The 22997-nt window shown below is 40.9% G+C and overlaps 1 protein-coding gene across 1 annotated transcript; it reads left to right on the plus strand.

Moving 5' to 3' along the window:
* Positions 1 to 1006: 1006 nt before the first annotated feature.
* On the plus strand, positions 1007 to 13742 carry CHST10 (carbohydrate sulfotransferase 10). Its single transcript, XM_056861996.1, has 5 exons — positions 1007 to 1133; positions 6420 to 6517; positions 9637 to 9871; positions 11493 to 11598; positions 13164 to 13742. Exons 1-5 carry the CDS (start codon positions 1034 to 1036, stop codon positions 13699 to 13701), a joined length of 1077 nt encoding a protein of 358 aa, XP_056717974.1. The 5' UTR covers positions 1007 to 1033; the 3' UTR covers positions 13702 to 13742.
* Positions 13743 to 22997: the final 9255 nt, after the last annotated feature.

Here is a 22997-nt window from a genome sequence, read left to right on the forward strand (position 1 = left end):
GTGATTTCTGTACGCCTTTTTTAAAAGAAGAAAAAAAATGAGCATGTTGAATATGCTTGCATCCTGGCAGTTAAAATAAAGAACAGGCTATTAAATTATGTAGATTCCTTATGGGTGAGGTTTGTGGAAGCGCCAGTGTTGAGGGTGTATTTAAGAAAGACTGAACCCACCCATCCCCATATACAGCACATGTACATGTTTAAAGTGGGTCTGATACTCAGCATCCATAGTGCCTATGTTGAAACATTGCCTTTCAGCAGCAGAACAGGAGGTCCTAAATACATTTATACAATCAATGGCATCCTTGCTGTGACATAAGGCCTAATGAGTTCTGTACGACTTGCTTCTAAATTAGCGAGACACAGGTGTGCTGTTTAAAATTGTTGTTACCAACCTATAATTCTCTAGCAAGTTTTATTCATTCTACTTGCCCTCCAAGGCAGGTAGGGAGGTATGTGTTGCTGCAGCAACTCTACAAGGTAGCTGTTCCAGAAAAAGGGGCTGGACAAAGGCTATCCGACAAACTTCATGTCTTAGTGGGGATTTGAACCCAGGCTTCCCCCGTCAAAGTCCAGCACTCGCAGTGGCTTTCCCAGCTGCTGTGCATTGCCTTCCGATCCTGCATTGTTTGCTTTTTTCTTTTTCTTTTTAGCTAAACCAGTTAATCTTTGTTCTGTGCATAGTTTCCTGTTTATTTTAATCGATTTGCCTCATGCATCAAAATTCACCTTTGAGGGACAAATGTTTTTACTGTGTCTCTGTATAGGGGGTCCCATTATCCTAGTCAGATAAGGTTGACCTCTTTGAAGATAGTAGCAAAGATATTAACCAAATTATGTCTGTAGATTAGGTAGTTGAAAGGCTATACTTTAATCTTATTGTAACTGTCTACAATGAAAATATATTTTTGCTAGCTATTTAAGTCACACATTCTCACAAAATAGGAAAATGGTTCATATATATATATATATATATATTTGTGGCTTTTTAAAAACAGGGACCAATAAAAGTTATATGGCTCACATCTGACATCATGCACCACCGGTGGCTGCTGTTAGCTGCATGCTTTTGGGTAATATTCATGTTCATGGTTGCAAGCAAGTTCATCACACTGACCTTCAAAGACCCTGATGGTAAGTTTAACTTATTTTTATTGTTGTCACCAATGAAGGTTATGAAGAATGTTAGCAGCATATGTCCAGAGTTCTTGTTGATATGTTTGCTTGCTGTGTTCAAAAGATTAAAGGAATTGAATCATGTTCTCTTTCACTTATAAATCATGGGATAAAAAAGACCTAAATCCTATTTGTTAGACATAAATGATTAAAAAAAATCAATCCTTAAAATCATTTAACTAGTTCAGCATAAAATATAATAACCATATGATAGAAGTATTACAAATTCACTTGGCTTGGCTTTTCCCTTCTGTGTGTGTAAAGTGCCATCAAGTCGCAGCCAACATATGGCGACCCCTTTTGGGGTTTTCATGGCAAGAGACTAACAGAGGTGGTTTGCCAGTTACTTCCTCTGCACAGCAACCTTGGTATTCCTTGGTGGTCTCCCATCCAAATACTAACCAGGGCTGACCCTGCTTAGATTCTGAGATCTGACAAGATCAGGCTAGCCTGGGCCATCCAGGTCAGGGCGGCTTTTCCATTACCCCCATTTTAATGTGTGTTGACTTTGGGAAAACATTGTCTTGTCTACATCAAAGATGGCTATGAAAACTATGCCTCTGGCATGCGACTGTTTTGCATAAGGAAGTATTTTTCTAAATGACTACTTTTATCTGGGCAAGTAGTCTTGTGTTAAACTCTCCTTTGGAAAATTGCTAGAGAAAGAGCATTAAAATAATATGCGTCAGTTTTCCTCCTGCTTCCTTTTGCTGGCAGTGGGATCTTTTTGTTTGATGAGGATAAGTGATGGAGGCTGATCTACCCCTGAACCTGACAAGGAGTGGTAGACTGAAGTGGAATTCATGTGCAACATGACAGCTGGAATGCTTTAAAATTTTAATATTGCATGTGTGGATAGGTGGTAATTTTAAAGTACCTTCCTTTTCAAGGGCCATTATAAAAGTTTTTTTTTTGCATTTATCTTTAATTTGTTCTCTCGTACTCATTTCTATCTAGGGTTGCCAACTCCAGGTACTAGCTGGAGATCTCCTGCTATTACAACTGATCTCTAGCTGATAGAGATCGGTTCACCTGGAGAAAATGGACACTTTGGCAATTGGACTCTATGGCATTGAAGTCCCTCCCCTCCCCAAACCCCGCCCTCTTCAGGCTCTACCCCAAAACCTCCCACCGGTGGCGAAGAGGGACCTGGCAACCCTATTTCTATTCTCCACTGTTTGGCGAGTGTGGTTGAGGCTTTTGCTTCTCCTAGGCACCCCAGATGGTATTAAACCAATAATGTGCTTTAATTCCTTTGATGACACTGCATGATCTTTATTCTCTCCCTCTGTTGATGAGCTGTTGTTAAGAATCCTGTCCTTGAAAAGACTAGACTGAAGTCCTTTGTGATGCGCAGTACAGGTAGTGTTCTGGTTTATACGTGGCTATGTGTCATGGTGCTAACTGCCACATTCTTATCAAATGTAATAAACCTTGCAGTTTATTGTGGCAAGCCAGAATTCTGAGTTTCAACTTAATATAAAATGGCTTAAAGAAAGAGACTAGTGCTGGTTGATTGGGGGTCTGCTGACATGGTTCATCTTTTTTTTTTTTTTTTTTTTGCACAATAAATTCTGATATTTTCTGCCTTTTTCACAGAGTACCCACCTGTCTTTGTTTAAGATAGCTTCATTATTGAGAGATCACATTTTGTATGCATCTAAAACACAGTATTTGTTGCCATTCAACTTCTGAGGTAGAGATATGAAACAAATTAGTTAAATGAATGAATACATTTTGTACAAAAGTGATCTCCTATCCAATACATTTTAAAAGAATGGCAACACAGCTCTCTATTCCCAAAGCAAGGCTATTTCCCTTCCCCTTATAAATGTTAATCTGGATTATCCTTAGCATATAACTGCCTGGAACTTGAGGGAAGGAACATGGGGAGCGCTGGTGTTGTGTGTGCCATGACATCACTTCCAGGCACGGGCAACGTTTTTAAAAGAATCTCCCATTGCCGGTCTGAGCGGCAGCAGGCAATGAGGGTTGCCAGCGGAAGCTCTCCTGCCTAATTATCTCACTACTGCACAGTGGGTAAAACAATTTTTTAAAGATGTGTTGTCCCATTTCCAGACTTAAACTTTAAAAATTATTGAGACAGAGGTCTGAGAGAAGTTGCTTGCACTGTGCTGCAATAAAGTCTTGGTCCTCTTGAGTGTGGATTCATATGTCATTCTCGGTACTCAGGTGCAGGTAGCAGAGTACAAAACCAAACTTTTTTCATATTCAGAAAATGTGCTGCGTAGCTTGCACAAAGCAGGGTCCAAATTCCGTAGAATATATTGTACAAATTATATCGCTTTTTAAATATTCATGCACTTGTGCCTCCAAGATTTAGGGCTGTCAAAGTCCGTGGGAAGGATTTAGCTGAGAGAAGCTAAAAATGCAGGACGCCATATAGGACAACAAAGTTTTAGATACTAGAAATTCCTTCTGTTTTTTTGTTTGTTTGTTTTGTTTTACCTCCTTGAACAATGTTGATACGTTTCTGTGTTATGTTTGTAGGCTTTGTGGTTGCAGAGAGTAACTTTAAAAATGAAAGTTGTTATTCTCAGTATGTACAATCCTGTACCAGTTTCTATACCTCACACGTATATGATGGAACATGCAGATAATGTAAATATTTCTAGATATCGCTGTGAATAAATTTAACCTTGTGGCTTTAGGGAAAGATTTATTCATCTTGCACAGCTGACTTGATATTAGATTATTATCATTTAAAACATTTCAGTGTGATATACTAGAATACGTTTTATCCTCTGAAAAGCTCAGCAGATTTATTTGTTTGGTTAAAAACGGGAGGGGCTTAATGAATCATCTTAATGACATTTTTTTTCAGCGGGTATTAGAAATATCTACATGCTGAGTACTCAAAAAAGGGTGATGTTTTCGTTTGGCTAACCTTGGCTGAATTAATTGAAAAATAAGTCATCTGCTGTCAAATCGTCATTCTAATTTCACCTCTGTAATAATATAAAAAAAGTCAGTTGAACTAAATTTCACTTGTGGTGCTAAATTCAGGAATGACTGATTTCCCCTTCCTACTGAGTTTTCTCTTTCAAGTATGATCTGTTAATAAAATCATTTGAAAGGAGATGCTTACTTTTAAACGCAAGCAGGCAAGCAAGCTGGGAACTTCATAGATTGGTATAATAAAATCATTCACTAACTATTTGATCTACAGATCCTGCTGAATTCTACACAAAATGACCAAGATATTAGTAATGCTTATTGTCTGAAATGCTCCATTGTAGCACAGTGCATATCTTTCAACAGGCTCTTGCTCTGACTGAGGCCTAGTTGCTTCCACAGACCATAGCAGAAATTCTCAAACTTAGTCAGAGCTTGCACCTCTAAATTTAAAACAAATATATTAACCTCATATGCTACTCATCTGACATGGTATAGGTAGTCTGCTTATTAGAGAGGGATAATGGCTTTGATCCCCTGGAGCTTTTCTGGAGCACAAAGCATGACTTTCTTTCCTCCCCCCTCCTGCTGCAGACTAAAATGCCCCCCAAATGCTGCTCCTAGGGTATAGGGAACCCCTAGAAGCAGTACTCTAGGGCTGCAGAACAAGGAGGTAGGTGGAAATGTGTAATACTCCATGGGTAGAAATATGTCTGCCCCCAGAAAAACTCTGGTGGATCCAAGCCAATGTTTATTTCATGTACATAGGAATCACAGTCTTCTTCTGCATAGCATATGGTGTGGAATATACAGTTCCATGTAGTCATTTCAGTCATGATGGCATACACATGGACATAACCACACGTAAAGCAGCATTAAAGGTAAAGGTCCCTTGTGCAAGCCCCGGGTCATTCTTGACCCATGGGGTGATGTCACATCCTGACATTTTCTAGGCAGACTTTGTTTACGGGGTGGTTTGCCAGTGCCTTCCCCAGTCATCTGCCCTTTACCCCCAGCAAGCTGGGTACTCATTTTACCAACCTCGGAAGGATGGAAGGCTGAGTCAACCTTGAGCCAGCTACCTAAAACCAACTACCTAAAACCAGCTTTGGACTGCAATACTGCAGTTTACCACTCTGTACCATGGGGCTCATTAAGACCAGACAAAACCAAATTTTTTTACTCCTTTTGTCAATTGGGTGACAAGTGATTAACACCAACTATTGACTGCTCAAAATCGATGTGTCATAGAACTTTTATTGGAGGGAAGGAAAGGGGGAAAGGGAAGCAGACCATGCTTTGAAATCCCAAGGGAATGGCTTTATAAGAAAAAAGAGCAGAGTGGAGCTTTGCTGTTTGCATGCATATGCATAGTTGGGAAGTAGGAAACTTGCAGAGAGTACAACTGTAGGAAGGTGCAGTAATTTTTTTTGGGGGGGGAGATATCAAGGTTCTGTCATTTTGCCTGCTGCGCATATTCAGTGTTCTCAGTTTCACTGTTTTCCAGTCGAATAAATTGCATGATTTTGTAGCTCTTCAAGTTACACCTAGAAAATTCCAAACTAGCCCCAAGAAATGTGACCAGTTCTGTTGAAACAGATGCATGCATGACTGTTGCGGGTCCTCTGGGGATATGGTAAAGGATGATTTCCAAGCCACATGAATATTTGCTGCTCTTGAAAAATGATTCTTTTAAAACTTTCCTTCTTCCCAAAGAATATCTAGCGGTTTGAATGACTTTGCTTATTTTAAATAAATAGTTTTTCTATGAACAACGAGAAATCCAGTCTGCTGCTTTCTCACCATGGTAAAATTGACGGACACAGAAGATGTGTGTTACTTGGACTAGTCAGTTTCAACGTTAAATTGATTTAAATGGAGATAATGGAAGAAGTTGCAATTAAGAAAATTGATTGAACATGCACCCCCACCCCCACCCGCATTTAGGGTCTCCTCCATTATACTTTTATAATGACTAGGGTAGCCAACCTCCAGGTACTCCAGCCAATAGAGAGCAATTCCCCTGAAGAAAATGGCAGCTTTGGCCATTGGATCCTATGGCATTGAAGTCCCTCCCCTCCCCAAACCCTGCCCTCCCCAGGCTCTGTCCCCAAAATCGCCAGGTATTTCCCAACCCGGAGTTGGCAACCCTAATAATAGACTTAACCACAGTAATGCCAAATAAATTTATTCTTCTGGTTGAAATGGTTTTCTATACAAAGACTTTCAGAACTAGGGTAACTGAAGACTCAACAATATAAATGTTACTAGATTTTTTTTAATGCTGCCTTTCCTTCAAAGATCCTCTTTCCCCCTTTTTTTACTCAGCCTATGGTGCTAGGCAAGAGCCATTAATACTGACAGCTATCACTGAAGTGGAGAAGATTCATATGATAAAAGAGAAGAGCTCGCTGGGAGAGTTTCAGGTATGTGTTGCTGGATGCAGAGCAGAAGTTCAAAAACAATGACTTGGGGCATGGCAGCGCTGGCACTGCTTGGGACATTTTATTTCCACAGGGTTTACGAGTTGTTCTGTGCAAAGGGGTTTTGTTTGTTTGGTTGGTTTTGGAAGGGGAGGGGATAATCCTAGAAGCTAACTAGCCCTGAGATTTTTTTTTTAATGTATTCATTGGGAATGAACGTGACTATGGTCTAATTTTATAGTGCAACACTGTTCAGGACAATGATTTGTGCATCAAGAATAAGTTTTTTAAAAAATAGGTCTTTGAATGACTAACTGCAACTTCACTCCTAAACTGAATTTGACTAAGAAAGCAAGAACTCACAAGGATATAAGAACTGCCTTACGAGATCTTCCCAAGACTCCATCTAATTCCATGATTTTCACCCTCCTTGGTTCAAGACCCTCAGGTTGGTCTGTGTCCCACCTCTCGAGTTACCAATCCCTTATAGCACTACCATTTCTTTTGCTGATCTTTGGAATGATGTGCTGCTAAGTACACCTATGTAGAGAGCAAGAATGCTCCTACCCCTCTTGCCATGCAAAGTGAGATGGGGAGCTTTCCTTTTGCACACAGGCAATTTTGGAGACTCTGGCTTCTCCTCTTCTCTGCTCCGTGACCATGATGTCATGTGGCTTTGTGTCCTGTGTTTGCAGCTCAGTGTGTCCTGTTCCATGTATTGCCACTGCTCAGATTATCTAATCACATTATGATACTGTTGGACTTCTCTTAAAACTTAGTTATGTTTCTACTGTGGCATGATTTTTTGGTTTGCTTAGGTTTAGATATTTTTCTGAATAAATATAAGAAATGCTGAATTACCAGCAGGCTAAATTGTAGAGCACAAAGAGCTGTATCTAACAGCTCAGATTTAACATGTTTCTTATGGGCACATTTATTTAAACTGCAGTGACTTCAAGTAACTGCGCTTATAGTGCAGCCCTATGCAGAGTTATTTCAGCCAAAAGCCCGTTGAAATAAATATGCTTAGATTGGAGTGCACTATTAGAATGACAACCTATGTGAGAAAATTGTTGCAAACATAACCTGTCTCCATGGCATCATTTTGCTTACGGAATTGCAGATTTTCACCCACACCCAAAATAAATAGGTGTAAGAAGCTTAATGGGAAAATAAAGCAGTTTAGCACCATGGAATTAGGTCGTCGCTTACTTTAGATAGGCATCTTGAGTTCAAATTACGCAAACCAAATATATAACCCCACATTTCCCGGCCATGTATCATAATGCAGGCAGGCTGTAAGATGTTTTTCCTAGCAGCTTGTCTGCTGAACTTTTCAACCCAAGCAATTTTACCTTGCAAGGACATCACTTAAATTCTTTCCTTTGTGTTCCAATACCCTACATTCTCTTGCTATGTCCTACACAATCTTATTTTTTCTCTGAACTTTTAAAGCTGGTACAGTTATACTAAACAGAAATATCACACACAGGCTAAAGGATGGGAAGTTGCACTGATGGAATTTTTTGTATACAACTTTGCCAGTATAAAACCTGAAATGCTTCACCAAACAAGCCAGTGAGTTTTAAGGGTTTTTAGAATATCTAGAAAAGGAAGGCTATCACAATTACTTTTCTTTAGCCATCAAATGTATCTGCATACTCGAGCTTTAAAGCCCTCAGTAGTAAATAGAGACCAGGCGTTGCATCATCGCACCTCTTCAACTGCTTTAGCTGGCAAACACTAACCAGAAAGGAGAAAAGTAACTGCAACCTGGCAGTCCAGATATTGCTTCATGGGCAATTTCATTTGCCTGAATCACACACCAAAGCAAACTGGGCTATGGATTGCTTGCAAAGGCCTCCAGTTTATCTGCTATTAAAAAGGTAAAGCCAAAAAAGAGAGAAACGCCCTACTGATTCCAAAATCTTGTCGCTTCAATTGCAAGTTCTGGCACCTGTGGGCTGCTGTTGTGTGAAGAACAGAAAGGCAGTGTTCTTTATGAGATACCTTGATGATGGAAGAGTTATGTTCTAACTTTGTTATGTATAGCTAATTCTGAACAAAGGTCAAGAGTGCTGATCAAAAAGTCTGCCCACTGGGGCCAGGACCAGTACAGATATGTTTTTTGCTACAAACCAGGGTTTTTTGCTACAAACTCACTGGTTTACAGGAAAATCTGAGAAGTTCAAAGCAGTTTTTTTTTTTAATCCCAAACTGGTGACAACTTTTGTAAAAAACACAAACCTATTGCTGACCATTGGATCTCACAAGGTCACTCCTGGCTAGGGTTGCCAGGTCCCTCTTTGCCACCAGCGGGAGGTTTTGGGGATAGAGCCTGAGGAGAGCAGGGTTTAGGGAGGGGAGGGACTTCAATGCCATAGAGTCCAGTTGCCAAAGCAGCTGTTTTTTCCAGGTGAACTGATCTCTGTCGGCTGGAGATCAGTTGTAATAGCAGGAGATATCCATCTAGTACCTGGAGGTTGGCAACCCTACCACTGGCATTACAACCAGACATTTAAAAAAAAGTATCAGCCAAGAGAAAGCGAGAAAGCAGCTGGAAGGTTGGGAGAAGGATGAAGATACAGCAATATCAGCAAAGTTCAGTATTGTCACATTTTTAAAAAGGATCAAAACTTTATAAATCTAAAAATATGTAGGCCATAGCAGGTTCTCATTTTAAATATCAAAGCAAAATCAAACTCAGCTTCCAATGAATGATGCAGATAAAGAACATTTGCTTTGGTCAGCAACAATTAAAGTGTAACCCAGGGACTCTTTTCCAGTTTATTATAAATTGTGAAATATATCTAAATTTGGGGTGATAAGTATTGCGTGCAATTTCTACAACTTATTATTTTATCAGTACTGTTTTAAAAAAACCTATTTTGCATCATGTTGAAAAAATAGTGAAGCAAATGGCTCTTTGGAAATATCTAACAAGATTAAAATTATACCAGAGATACAACAGAGATAGGTAACACTTCATTTTCACATAGGAGGTGGAAAATCTGTATGTGGTGGGGAGGAGTGATAATAATATCTCTTTAAAATGTAAATTAAGAACTAAATTTCTTCCTTTGACTTCTCCATTTTCTTTCCCCCCCAATTTTTATTCTAAGACGATAGGAAGAGGTCTTTCTGAAGACCATCAACATCAACCTCTGGTCCATATGGAAAGGCTTGAACTACTCAGGAATATGTGCCAAGATACATCACTGAGAAACCTCACCCATAGTACTGTTTCTAAGTTTGTTTTGGACCGAATATTCGTATGTGACAAGCACAAGATCCTCTTCTGTCAAACCCCCAAAGTTGGCAATACTCAGTGGAAGAAAGTCTTGATTGTTTTAAATGGTATTGGTTAATTTTTAAAGTTCTGAAGTGTGTTTGCTTGCATACATTACAGTTGAAACAGCAGTCTTCAAAGTGAAAAAAAATCAATTGCTTTGTTGAAAGTTTCCCCAGTATTTCATTACTTGCATTTTATATTCTGTCTTTTCTTCAAGGCCCAGACCTGGATGGCTCAGACTAGCCTGATCTTGTCAGATCGCAGAAGCTAAGCAGGGTCAGCCCTGGTTAGTATTTGGATGGGAGACCACCAAGGAATACCAGGGTTGCTGTGCAGAGGAAGGCACTGGCAAATCACCTCTGTTAGTCTCTTGCCATGAAAACCTCAAAAAGGGATCGCCATAAGTCGGCTGCGACTTGATGGCACTTCGCACGCACGCACACACACACTTCAAGAACTCTACAGGCTTTCAATACTAATTGTTCTGCTTAGATAATCTCGGCCGGTAAATAACAACTTGGCATATGGTAGATTTGCTTCTATGGTTATTAAAGCAAATTTTGAGCGGAGATTTCTTTGCTCAGCCAGTGCTGCTAAAGCTAAATGGTCAATTTATGCCAAACTGGATGATCCCACTAGTTTTTTCAGACAACAAAACAGTGAAACAACATATCTTTAGCATCCCAGTTTGACTTCCTTTCAAATGAAAGTCAACAGAGAACAAAAATAGATTTTAAACAGTGAGAGAGGTTTCAGTGTGGTGCTGATTTAATAAGCAGGTTAACTTCTAAGCAACAAGACAGAGTGGACAGGTTTTTCTGCTAAGGATGTGGTAAGTGTTGGAGACTATGGCCTTTTATGCAGGGACGTTTCCCTGTGGTCACCCTTGTCGACTATCCACCCATCAGAGGTCACCTCACTCTCCCCAAGTGTTTTGCCCACATTTTCCAGATTCTGGCTAAAACAGCATCTGGAAAACATGGGCAAAACATGCAGGAAGAGTGAGGCGACCTCTGCCGGGCGGAAAAGGCATGCATAATCAAAAGGAAGCCCTGAAACAGTCAGTAGGGGTGACCACGGGGAAACGTCCCTGCATAAAAGGCCTGTGAGATTTAAATCAGGAACCTTAAGACCTGTTGTTTACACCAGTCTTGGTCTTGTGAGGTGCCTGAAATTCTTTTGCTTAGGCTTAAGACTTAGAAGAGAACAGGGGGACATCTGATCTTGGTTGGCAGGAGAAAAGGAAGCCTTTGGATTGGCCAGACCAGATATAAATAATAGAAGGCAGACCTCTTTCATTTGCCAGAACAATACCCTTTGTCTGCTGCACTTTGGACTCTGGCTTTTCTAGCTGAAACCACCAGCTTCAGTTGTTGAACTCTGGGATAGATAACATACTCTGCTGTTCCAGATTCTGGTATGGGAGCTAGTTGCAGCCTGGCCCATTCAGTGGACAACTGATAGAAAAGAGGCCACATATGCATTCTGGGTCTCCCTTTTGTATACAATCTTAAAAGGGGGTTGGGGAGTTCGTTAGAACCGTGAGGAACTCAGCTTTTTTCAGTCTTAAAAAATCTTTTCAGTCCACATGGTACAGACATAAGCAATCACATTATTGCCAACAATACAGCATGGGGAAACATAAGACAAAGGGATCTAAAAATATTTCCTGCCTTATTTCTATAGGAGCTTTTTCTTCTATAGAAGAGATCCCAGAGAGCATTGTGCATGACCATGAGAAGAATGGTCTGCCACGCTTATCTTCGTTCAGTGACACTGAAATTCAGAAAAGGTAAGCAATGGCTTGAAGTAATTTTAAGTTGGTGTGTGAACTAGGGAGACGTCTTGTTTTGAAAAATGGACTCAACGAAATGAACTTTTGTACTTAGTGCTTAGACAGCCAGTAAATCGTGCAAATGGGCTTAATGTAAATTTACTTACTTAAATCAATATTTTATAAAATGAGGTATTTGGGCCAGAGAAAAGTCTAGAAGCACCAGATGCTGTAGTACAGCTAGATTTGATTCCAGTAGCACCTTAGACTTCACAGGATTTTTGGAGTATAAACATCCGAGTCAAAGCTCCGTTCATCAAATTCAAGATGCTGTAGTGTTACACTGAAGCATTCCTGAGGGTTTGGACCTGGTCAGCAACCCGAATCAGAGACCCCTGGGAACCTTATGTGTATAATATTTAAAGTAAAAAATTTCTAATGAAAAGTATTTAAAATTAAAATAAAACAAGATGTTACAGGCTTCAGTGTATTTGGAAAGCCAGAGGCACAGGAGAAAATGAACAGACATGAAATAAATAGTGTGTATGTACTGTAATTGCCCTGACCTGGATGGCCCCGGCTAGCCTGATCTCGTCAGATCTCAGAAGCTAAGCAGGGTCAGCCCTGGTTAGTGTTTGGATGCGAGACCATCAAGGAATACCAGGGTTGCTGTGCAGAGGAAGGCACCTCTTGCCATGAAAACCCCCAAAAGGGGTCGCCATAATTCGGCTGCAACTTGACGGCACTTTACACACACACACGCATGTACTGTAATTACAGTTTTGTTTAAGGGAAGTGATTTAATGGTTACACTGGGAAGAGCAAAATGAGAATGGTAGGCGTTCTCTCAGGTAGTTATGAAAGTTAAGCCAGGAGTATAATGGTTATATTCGAGTTTTTCAATTTAGTTATAATGGTTAATTTTAGCAAAAAAAACGAGCTGTGTTTTTAAAAAGCTTAAACTTTCTGAAGTAATTATTTGTGAAGCCATGTTCTGGGACTTCACAAGCAGGGAACATGCCACATGGGCCCTTCCAGCAGCACCTGTTGGAGAAGGTCACAAAGAATATTCCTGCCCCACTACTGAATGCTACCTAGGGGGGAAAGAGACATGGCACCCTCACTGGAGAACATTGCAAGGTGGCAGGGAAGCTCCACAGCTACTATGTGGTTGCCAAAACTCTCTGCGGACACAGTTGTGTTGTATATCACTGTTGTAAAAGTTGCACGTTATTTGATTTGCAGCTCCTAGGGCTGATTCACATATGCATGCATATCACATGACTTCACCTTGCTTGATTACTCAACATACAATGGATTGCAGGTTCTAGTGGATTCAATTGCAGGTTCCAATGGATTCCGGTTAAAGCATGGTGATGTAAGAGTATGTTCTGTCTGTGTTGTTTGGTCGGATAGTTGATTGACGTAACATGTAACATGTAACATGTACGCCACTGTTTGACCTTGTAGTGATTGATGGAAAAAATATGCACATGTTAAATAGCCTTTATCTTTTGAGAATGGTAAATGGAGAATGTTTTTTTTTAACTGCAGGTAAAATCTGTTTTCCCTTTCCCCTTTAGGTTGAAATTGTACTTCAAATTCTTTATTGTAAGAGATCCATTTGAAAGGCTTATTTCTGCATTTAAAGACAAATTTGTTCACAATCCTCGATTTGAACCTTGGTATAGACATGAAATCGCACCTGGCATAATTCGAAAATATAGAAAGAATCGCACCGAGACCCGAGGGCTGCAATTTGAGGACTTTGTGCGCTACTTGGGTGACCCAAATCATCGATGGCTAGACCTACAATTCGGAGACCACATAATTCATTGGGTAACCTATGTGGAACTTTGTGCCCCTTGTGAAATTACATACAGTGTTGTTGGACATCATGAGACACTGGAAGAAGATGCGCCGTACATCCTGAAGGAGGCAGGAATAGACCATCTGGTGTCGTATCCCACAATTCCACCAGGCATAACAGTATACAACAAAACCAAGGTGGAGCGCTATTTCTCAGGAGTCAGCAAGAGAGACATATGGCGCCTTTATGCACGCTTTGAAGGAGACTTCAAGCTTTTTGGCTATCAAAAGCCAGATTTCCTACTAAACTGACACCTAGAAGCTATGAATATAATGAACTACTACATTAAACAAAACTGCATACCTGAGACCTATTCTTTCCCCCTTAGGTTTCAGAAATTATTGCGTATTTCTGTTGAACACTTAGGGTCAACTTGAAGTATGAATTGTTAGCTACTGAAAATAGTTTTAATATATGACACTGCAATATGTTATGACCAGAATATATTAAGAGTGTTCCTCTTTCCCTTGCCAAATAGAGGATGGACCAATAACTTATATTAAAAATTTGGACATGAATGCATTATAAAGAACATTTAGAAAGGGTAGTAGTTTTACTCTAAAGTAAGTGGACTAAAGATTATGAAACTTTGAGGTCAACCATGGACCAAAAAAAAATTGTTTTACACCAGAAGAAAACTTTCAGATTTTACTCTGGGCTTTCAAAGTTCTTTCTTTCTTGTTTCTTGCCATAGCCTGGTAATGGCTATTCATTGCTGTTTGTTCAGGCCATACAGTTGTGCATTACAGCCAGTAACCTCTGAGAGCATCCGGGATCAAATGGAACTTCTGCAAGTGGATCATAGGTCCCATTTAAAAAGAGACCATTGAGAAAAATTGCAAGTTTTTTTCTTTAATTTGCAAGAATGACTTCAGCATCCAACATTTGCTGTGCGTTTTGCCAAGAAGCGATAAACCTGTGCGTTTTACCATGGGTTGTTTTTCTAATGGTGCTGGCTATCCTAATAATTAGATAAGCCATGAAAATATGTATGCGTTTAAGAGTTGGATCAATCCTCCACTCAAATCCAGTATTCTGCCTGTTGGGAGTGGTTCTCTATTTGAGGAATACCATACAATGGAGCAGTGAGCCTCCATGCTCTTCACCTCTGTATGTGCAACGTCAACATATATAACATGAGACATGCATAATTCCTATAATCCAAGCCACTTTGAAAAGGCTGAAAAGGCTGAGGGATATGAATCCCACATAGACACATTCACACTATATTATATGCCGAGTAAGTCACAGGTGCCCCACTATTCCATTGTGTGCTTGGTATTTCGAACATTAAAAGTACAAATTGCTTCAAATGGAGGGGAAAACCCAAATTTGTATTTTTTCAAAAAAATACCTTAGTTTTTACAAGTGGATTTTCTCCGAATGTAAGATCATTCTCCATATAAAACAACAAACGAGTAATTGGACACTTTGAACTAGGAGTTCAAAGAGCAGTATCTCTGCATACATTTGCTTAAGTTTTAACAACAAAACTAAATGCCCAGTAAAATAGTAGTACGTTCTAATTTGTGCATGTGGTGTTCTTGTTGGACCAAGGACAACCAGCAATAAAAACCTCCTGTTGATCATCTTTGCTCCAATGTGTTGCCAGGAGGAGAAAGAATGGTTGCAGTTTAGGTACTGTTGAGCCAAAGTTTGCTTTAGGACAACCCTCTTGATGTTCATAAAGGTTGGAGGATTATTATAGTTGTGTCTTACTATCTTGGCCAGTAGTCAAAACAGCAAGTAAATTAAGGAGAGTTTTTCTTCTTAAATCTTGCCACAATATAATTCTCAAGGATATGTTTTGTATTTCTAAACTTGAAAAATAAAATCAGTGCCAAAACTGCTTCTCACAAAAAATGAAACCTGTATGAGCCAGATCTTTCACTGATTAAGTTCATTCTACACCGAATGAGGTGTTGGGTAGATAATGGGAGAATTCTGGAATGTAACATCACCTCACTGAAGATTGAGGATGGTTTATTGTTTTTAATGGTCCTAAGCTCGTTTCTGAAGAAAATTGTACATGTAATAGACTCACCCTCTAGTTTCTCATCAAAAGCAGAGCGCTTTAGTTTTTATGAATACATGAAGCTGCCTTATACCAGATTGTATCCAACCATATAGTTCTAAAGACTTTAGGACACTTAAGTTTTTGGAAGAGGATGGTGCTATTCCAGCGGTACCTGCTGCAGACCCCTAACTAGTCTTCTGTGTTGCTCTTAAGGGTCTGCTGAACCCTGAGGGACAAAATTGTGAGGGGGGGCAGTGGGCTGCAGTGGGATGGAGGAATAGGTAGAAATTTCTGCTTCCTCATCCAAAAATTTAAGGCCATGAAGTCTTCTAGGTTTTTGGTTGGACACAAGCCACTTAGTCAAACCACTGATGTGTCTATTTTGACTGATGTCTGTGCTGACTTGCAGTTGTTCTCCAGAGTCTCAGGCTGGGAAGGGAGAGCCAGCATGGTGTAGGGGTTAAGAGCAGTGGTTTGGAGCGGTGGACTGTAATCTGGAGAACCAGGTTTGATTGCCCACTCCTCCACATGAGCAGCGGACACTGATCTGGTGAACCGGGTTGGTTTCCCCACTCCTACATGTGAAGCCAGCTGGGTGACCTTGGGCTAGTCACAGCTCTGTTAGAGCTCTCTCAGCCTCACATACCTCACAGGGTGTCTGTTGTGGGGAAGGGAAGGTGATTGTAAGCTGGTTTGATTCTTCTTTGAGTGGTAGAGAAAGTCGGCATATAAAAGCCACCTCTTTTTCTGAATACCAGCTAGTTGAGTTCCTTAAGCTAAAGATGCCTGTGATTGAGTCTGGGACTTCTGTATGCAAAGCATGCGGATCACCCACTGAACCACATCCCTGGCCATTTAGGGGAATATTCCAAAATAGCGCTTTCATCCTCCCATGCATAGATGTGTGGCCTGAAGTTATTCATTCCAGATTTTCATACCTCATTTCACATAACATATAGAATTACTCAGATTTATCTAAGGGAGAATCGTTAAGGGATGTTTCTCATGCAGCTGTGTCTTTCATGGATATTCCTTCTCTGCAAGAAAACCACGTGCTTTGTCACTGATTTTGTCCCCATACAGAAGTGATATCTGTGTAAGGCAATCATTACACATGAAGCTGCCTTTAATATTAACGAGAGATATGTCCAATGTGGCAAATCTGAAAGTGCTCTTGTAATATTTTTTGGGGGGAGGATCATACAATATCTTCAGTTCAGTAGATCTTAACTGATATTTAAATCTCAGTTATTTTTATACAAAGTGTTAGAAAAGTATATTGTTTAATGTATTTCAGGACTAATGAGCTGATCCAGTTACCTCTTTGCTAAATTAAAATGTAATAATGTGAGAAATGTATAGCAAATTAAGGCCTTAAAAAGCTAATTCTAATAAAGAAAAGTCCATTTCCCCTCTCCCCCACTTTCTCTGAACTAATTACCAATAATACTGTTTTTGTGTGTTCTTGGTATAGAATCTAGATAATCAGATAGAATTTGCAACATGCCTGGTAACATGTTTTTTTTTGGGGGGGGGGCTCTTTACTGTAATCAACTTCTCATATCTTTTAATAGAGTTCAGTGTGGTGGTAAGATAAGGTCAATGGAAATATAGTTTGCTGCAATAGTTTGTTGGGAAGTATTGGCTTCCAGCTCTCAGCAAACCAATCCTGTGTGTCCGCTGCCATGCACAAGGCACTACAAGTGTTTTCAGAGCAGGAGGATGGCAGAAAAAGGAAAATTGTATGGAATTCGATTCACACATGTGGAGCCCACACATACAGACTTTGTTCATGGCTGCTTCTGTGGGATTCTTGCTCTCAATAGAGGTGATGCCATTTATAACATAGTTCTGTTGCTTATGTAAGAGTTTGTCCTAGGATTACTTTTGTGTACATGGCAGAGAGATGGTGCAATCTGGGCTTGTTTGCTTTCTTCCTGTTACCCATCCCCCCCCTTTAGAAGGCAATGTGGAGTCCTGTGGTAATTTGAAATTAGGGTAGTCCTTACACTGTTTGTTTATTTAGGTATTTATGCCCTTCTTTTCTCCACAGTGGCCCCCAAAGCGGCTTGTAACATTATTTTCCCTTCTTCAATATTAACCTCCAAACAATCACGCTGTACAGTAGATTAGGCTGAGACAGAGAGATGAGAGCAAGACCATGCAATGAACCGCCATGGGAGAATGGGGATTCAAACTTGGGTCTCCCAGAACCTAGTCTGACACTACTACATCAGGGGTCCAAAATATGGGCCTGTGGGCACCATGATACCTGCCGACACTCTTCCTGGCACCCAGCAAGGGTTTTAGAAAGTGGGTGGGGGCCTTGCCCAGCAGGGAATATCATTAGCCACTGGAAAGGTGATGGGCTATACAGATTTTTTTTAAAAAATGTTTCAGTGGCAATTACCTCCACAATGGTGGTTTTATTGTGCCTGTCCCAGTGTATTTTTAAAAATTACCCCTTCCCTGCACTTGGGCTTCCTCTCTCTGTGTGGCGCCATCTCTTGTGGCATCCATTTTGTGGTTGCACCAACCATACTGTATCAGAATTCCAAAGGTACCTATGGGCTGGAAGAGGGACTAGAGAGGCCAACATAGTGTAGAGCAGGGGCCCCTAACCTTTTTGAGCCCATGGGCACCTTTGGAATTCTGACACAGTATGGTGGGTGCAACCACAAAATGGATGCCACAAGAGATGGAGCCACACACAGAGAGGAAGCCGAAATGCAGGGAATAGGGTAATTTTATATTGTGCCTGCCATCATATGGCTGAAGCTCATTTTTTCTGTGTAAGTGTGTGTGTGGGGGGAAGAGTCACTCTGTAGACCTATCTGCACTAAAAATCAACTGGCAGACATCAAAAGGGCTTGCAGGAGATTTTCAAAGGCAAAAATAGGGTCTTGTGCTTCATTAGATAGCTCTTGACAACTTTATTATTTAAAGCTTTGCCGCTTGAACAACCTGCACAAACTTCAGTTCCCACACTAGCATCGAATGAATGCTATCTATGATGGTAATTATTGCTTCCCGTATGGAGTGCATGGCAATCTGCCTTTGTTGATGTTTGATAGTGTGTACCTTGAAATGTGCAACTCCATCAAGCCTACATTAATTAAAACTTTCTAGGAGGTTCCTTAATCACAGGAAGGAGCAGCATGATAGCGGGGAGAGTGAGCAAGCTTAGAGGTTTCCAGTGGGGCAGAGTTGACATTGGGTTGTCCCGTTGAAATGGATAGTATTGCATTTGCTTGTCTTAGGCATATAATGGGCATATAATTAGGCATATAATAGGCATATAAAAGGGGTGGTAAGGGAACTGTCCTACCCACCTCGATAAGGAAGATTTTACTCAAGATACTTTCTCATTGATAAAGATGGGGGTAAAAAACTCATACTAGACCTCAGAAAGCTGAATAAGTACCTCAGGATACCAAAGTTCCATATGCTGTCCCTAGCAGAGGTCCTTCCACAGCTCCTCCCAAATGCATGGTTTACAATTCTTGCCCAGAAGGACGCCTATTTTCATACACAATACATCTCAATACACAAGGCTGATAGGTAATTCCTATGTTTTGAATGTGTGGTATGGCTTACGAGTATACAGTACTGCTGTTTGACCTGGCTACAGCCCAAGGGTGTTCACAAAGTGTCCATCAGTAGTAGTGGCCCACCTTAGACTGGGAAGATGCATAATCTACCCATATCTGGATGATTGGCTACTAGTGACAGGTTCCCCACATAAGTTGTCCCATGATTTCAAAATTATGACACAATTGCTGGATAAGTTAGGGGTGGTGATTAGAAATCGAACCTACAACCCTCTCAGTTGGTTGAGTTTATTGGGGCTGTATTGCGATCCACAGACAATTGAGGGTTTTTTGCCAGAAGAGCTAGAGACATTCAAAATATGGCGCAAAAGTTTATGATGTGCAGATTTCAGAAGGCACTGCATGTTCAAAAACTGATATGTCTAATGGCGTCCACCACAGCGATGGTACCATATTCAAGGCTGAGAATGAGGAAGCTACAAAACTGGTTTATTAGAGTTTTAACCCCAATAAGATCCACAGTGGCATAAGGTGACTATCCAGAGGCCAGTGATTCGCTCTCTATGCTGGTGGAGCCTAGACTCCAATTTACTTGTTGGACTGCCCTTAGGGCCCAGTACACACAAACTAGTCTTGTTCACTGATGCTTCTCTTTTGGGCTAGGGGGCTCACTTGGGTTCTGAGCCATTTCAAGGTCATGGTCAATAGGGGAAACTGCAATACATATTAATCAGTTGGAAATGAGAGCTATTCATTATGTCCTTATTTCTTTTATAGATGTGGTTTCCAGCAAACGTCTCCTAGTGGCTACAGACAACTTGACTGCAAAATATTATGTAAACAAACAAGGTGGCCCAGGATCATTAAGCTTGTGCACTGAAGCAGAGAGGCTATGGCTATGGGTGATTGCGCATGGCATCACTCAGCCATGCACACAGCTGGTCATGACAATGTTGTAGCAAATGCTCTGAGTAGGAACATGATTGCAGATGGGGGTTCCCAGTAGTGGACAAAGGGTCAGAGGTAGCTTGAAGATGCTTTTCAGTTCTGGTGGGAAGGTCAACCATGTTATGCATTCCCTCCCATCCCCCTTCTACAGAAGATAATGGCCAAACTGAGAGTAGAGCACATCCATTGCATCCTAGTCACTCCATTCTGGCCCAGAAGGATCTAGTTCAGCATGCTGTGGAAGCTGTCCTGGGGCACGTATTAGCAACTACCTCTGGCAGTAGACCTCCTAGAATGGGGACCCCTCAGACACCCAGAGATCCAATCCCTGCACTTAGCGGAGTGGTAGATCCATTCATAAAGGATTGGCCAGATAAGGTCCTAGAAGTAATGACAATAGTCAGAAAACCATCTACGAGACGTTCCTACATAAGCAAGTGGAAACGGTTTGTAGAATGGTCTAGTATACAGGCTTTGAGATCTGCCCATTGCCAGACATCTTTAGATATCTCTTGGAAATGCAAGAGCAAGGTATGACGCACCTCCCTTTCAACCACTTCAATATCCCACTCACTCAGCCCGGCCGTATATGCTGAGGGGAAAAAGCGTTGGCCTGAGTATATTTGTGAGATTATTTTCCTTCTCCTCCAGTCCCACACCCGTATTTACCTCAGTGAGAAATAGGAGACAAGAAGCTTTTCAACTTAAACAGACAAAACGGGGACGTTTATTAAACAGAACTCACAGAGATTGGTTTTCAAGAAAAGGCAGAAATTGGAGGGAAAACTCAAGTCAGATTTATATTCACAAGATTACTTCAGAGAAATAGCTTAGGTGTTTTCTTCACTCAAGTTCCTTCAGTTCTCAGTTTCAAGCTTACTCAGATTCCGTTTCAAGCTAAGCTTAGTTCTATCCCTCAGAACGATTATTCAGACGCAGACTCTCAGACTCTGTCCCCAGCCTAGCTCTCTCTGACTACCCCACCTCAGTGGCTGTAATCCTCCACACCTCCCTGCTACCGGAATAGCTCCACCTCAGAGACTAATTCCCCTTTGTGACTTGAGAATGGGCCCTCTCTAGCCCAATTCTCACTCCTGTCACTACCACAGGTTGTGTGTGTCAATAGCTTTGGCTTTCACTGAACCCTCAGGTTCAGTGTACAGCCTCGCTTCTTCTTCGTCCCTTCACCCAGCTCTGAATGCTATCTGTCTCTGAGCCCAGAGTGTCCGCCCTAGCATCAAATGGTCTGTCAGCTCTTGCTGCAGATTAAGCCCTTATCCGTCACCCCTTATCTCTTGGAAATGCAAGAGCAAGGACTGTCTACTAATTTGTGGAAGGCTGACCTAGCAGCCGTCTCAGCATTTCACCTCCCTGTAGGAACCCAAACAATATTTGCAGCCCCACATACTAAGAAATTTTGGAAGGGCCTGTACAATTAGTATCCTCCGGTCAACTTACCTACTAATCAGTGGAGTTTATCCCAGGTATTGACCCACCTTATGGGGCGGCCTTTTCAACCGATGGCCATATGTGAACTAGCGGAACTGTCCTATAAGACAGCCTTCCTAGTGGCAATTACTTCGGCAAAGCGAGGAGGGGGAATGGCTGCTTTGAGGTCAGACGTGCCCTTTACAAAATTCCATGTGGATAAAGTCATCCTACGTGCTAGCTTAGAATTCTGGTTTAGGATTATATCCAATTTTCACATGTCTCGGGACATGTGATTATATCCAGTTTTCACATGTTTCTTTCATTTTTGGCCCTGGAACTCCCATGATTGGCTGGTGGCCAGTTTTGAGATTCCTAGTGTTATTTTCTGATGAGTTACTTCTGCCACAAATGGACAGATGGATGGACATGCAGATTCTTTTATTATTATACATGCATGGTAACAGCTAGCCAAGTGATTTGTTTTGTCATGATATTTGATTTGGATCAGGGTCATGGGTGGGGGGAGGTGGAATCTTTGTCTGGGGGCCCATGGTGGCTTTCAGCAACCCTGATTGAACCAAGCCATGAAGTACGTAGGATTGCTTTGACTGATAACACCATGCTGTTGCGAACCTTTGTTATAAGCTTGTAAATAACCATTCACATAGCTGGCTTGGCTAAGTAAGAATTTGCAGCAAGGCATCCACGCATAGAACCTTCTGTAAACTGGAAAACTGTGATGGTATCTCTGTTTGACCATTGATGAATTGTACAATGTCTTGGCAAGTAAGCTATTTTGTACATATATCATTGCAGCTTTGGGTTACATTTAGATGGCTGATATGGAAAATCACCTTGGGTGTAGACAACACTCTGGGATACAAGCATAAAAAAAAACTTTCCAGTAAAATTAATTTATTTTATTGCACATAGCTGCACCAGTGAACTTGTGTTAACTGTGCTGTTTGAATGAAACATGCAGCTTTGTATAATCCACAACAGAAACCTATCAGAACTGTCTGGTATTTTTTCTTTAGGAATTTTTTTAATATAGAACAATCAGCCTTGCAACTTTCCCCTGAGTGTACCAAATTGCTGATCGTTGTTTGTCATTCATGCCCTCCAATGTGTTTTGGAAAATCATGATAGCACCCTCCAGTGGCCAAAACATTGTTCAAACCAACGAGTTAAACCAATGAGCTCACCAATCCAGTTTGGTTTTGGTTGTTATTCCTCCTCCTCTGTGCTAATGAATCAGTAGAGACCCTTGCATGGTGATCAGAAGGATTATGACTTAAAGGTAATGAACTATTCTTCTTTCTCAAGCGTAATTCTGTGTGTTCTCTCTCTCTTGCACTTACTCACTGACTCTCTCACACACAAAAAACATGGTTTAAGGCCCAACTATTTTTTTTATGCAGTGATCTTCTCATAGCATCAGAGATGGCGAAGAAGTACATAAATTTCTGCTGCAGCAATATCTGTAATCACAAGAGCTTCCAAAAGGTATTATTAGATTGTAGAAGTTGCCATGGCTAAAATATTTTACTTCCAAAGCTCGCTTATTACAGTGTTCGCATGAGTATTTATTTAAGAAATG

The sequence above is a fragment of the Euleptes europaea genome, chromosome 16 (assembly GCF_029931775.1).
Source record: "Euleptes europaea isolate rEulEur1 chromosome 16, rEulEur1.hap1, whole genome shotgun sequence".
Lineage (NCBI taxonomy): Eukaryota > Metazoa > Chordata > Lepidosauria > Squamata > Sphaerodactylidae > Euleptes > Euleptes europaea.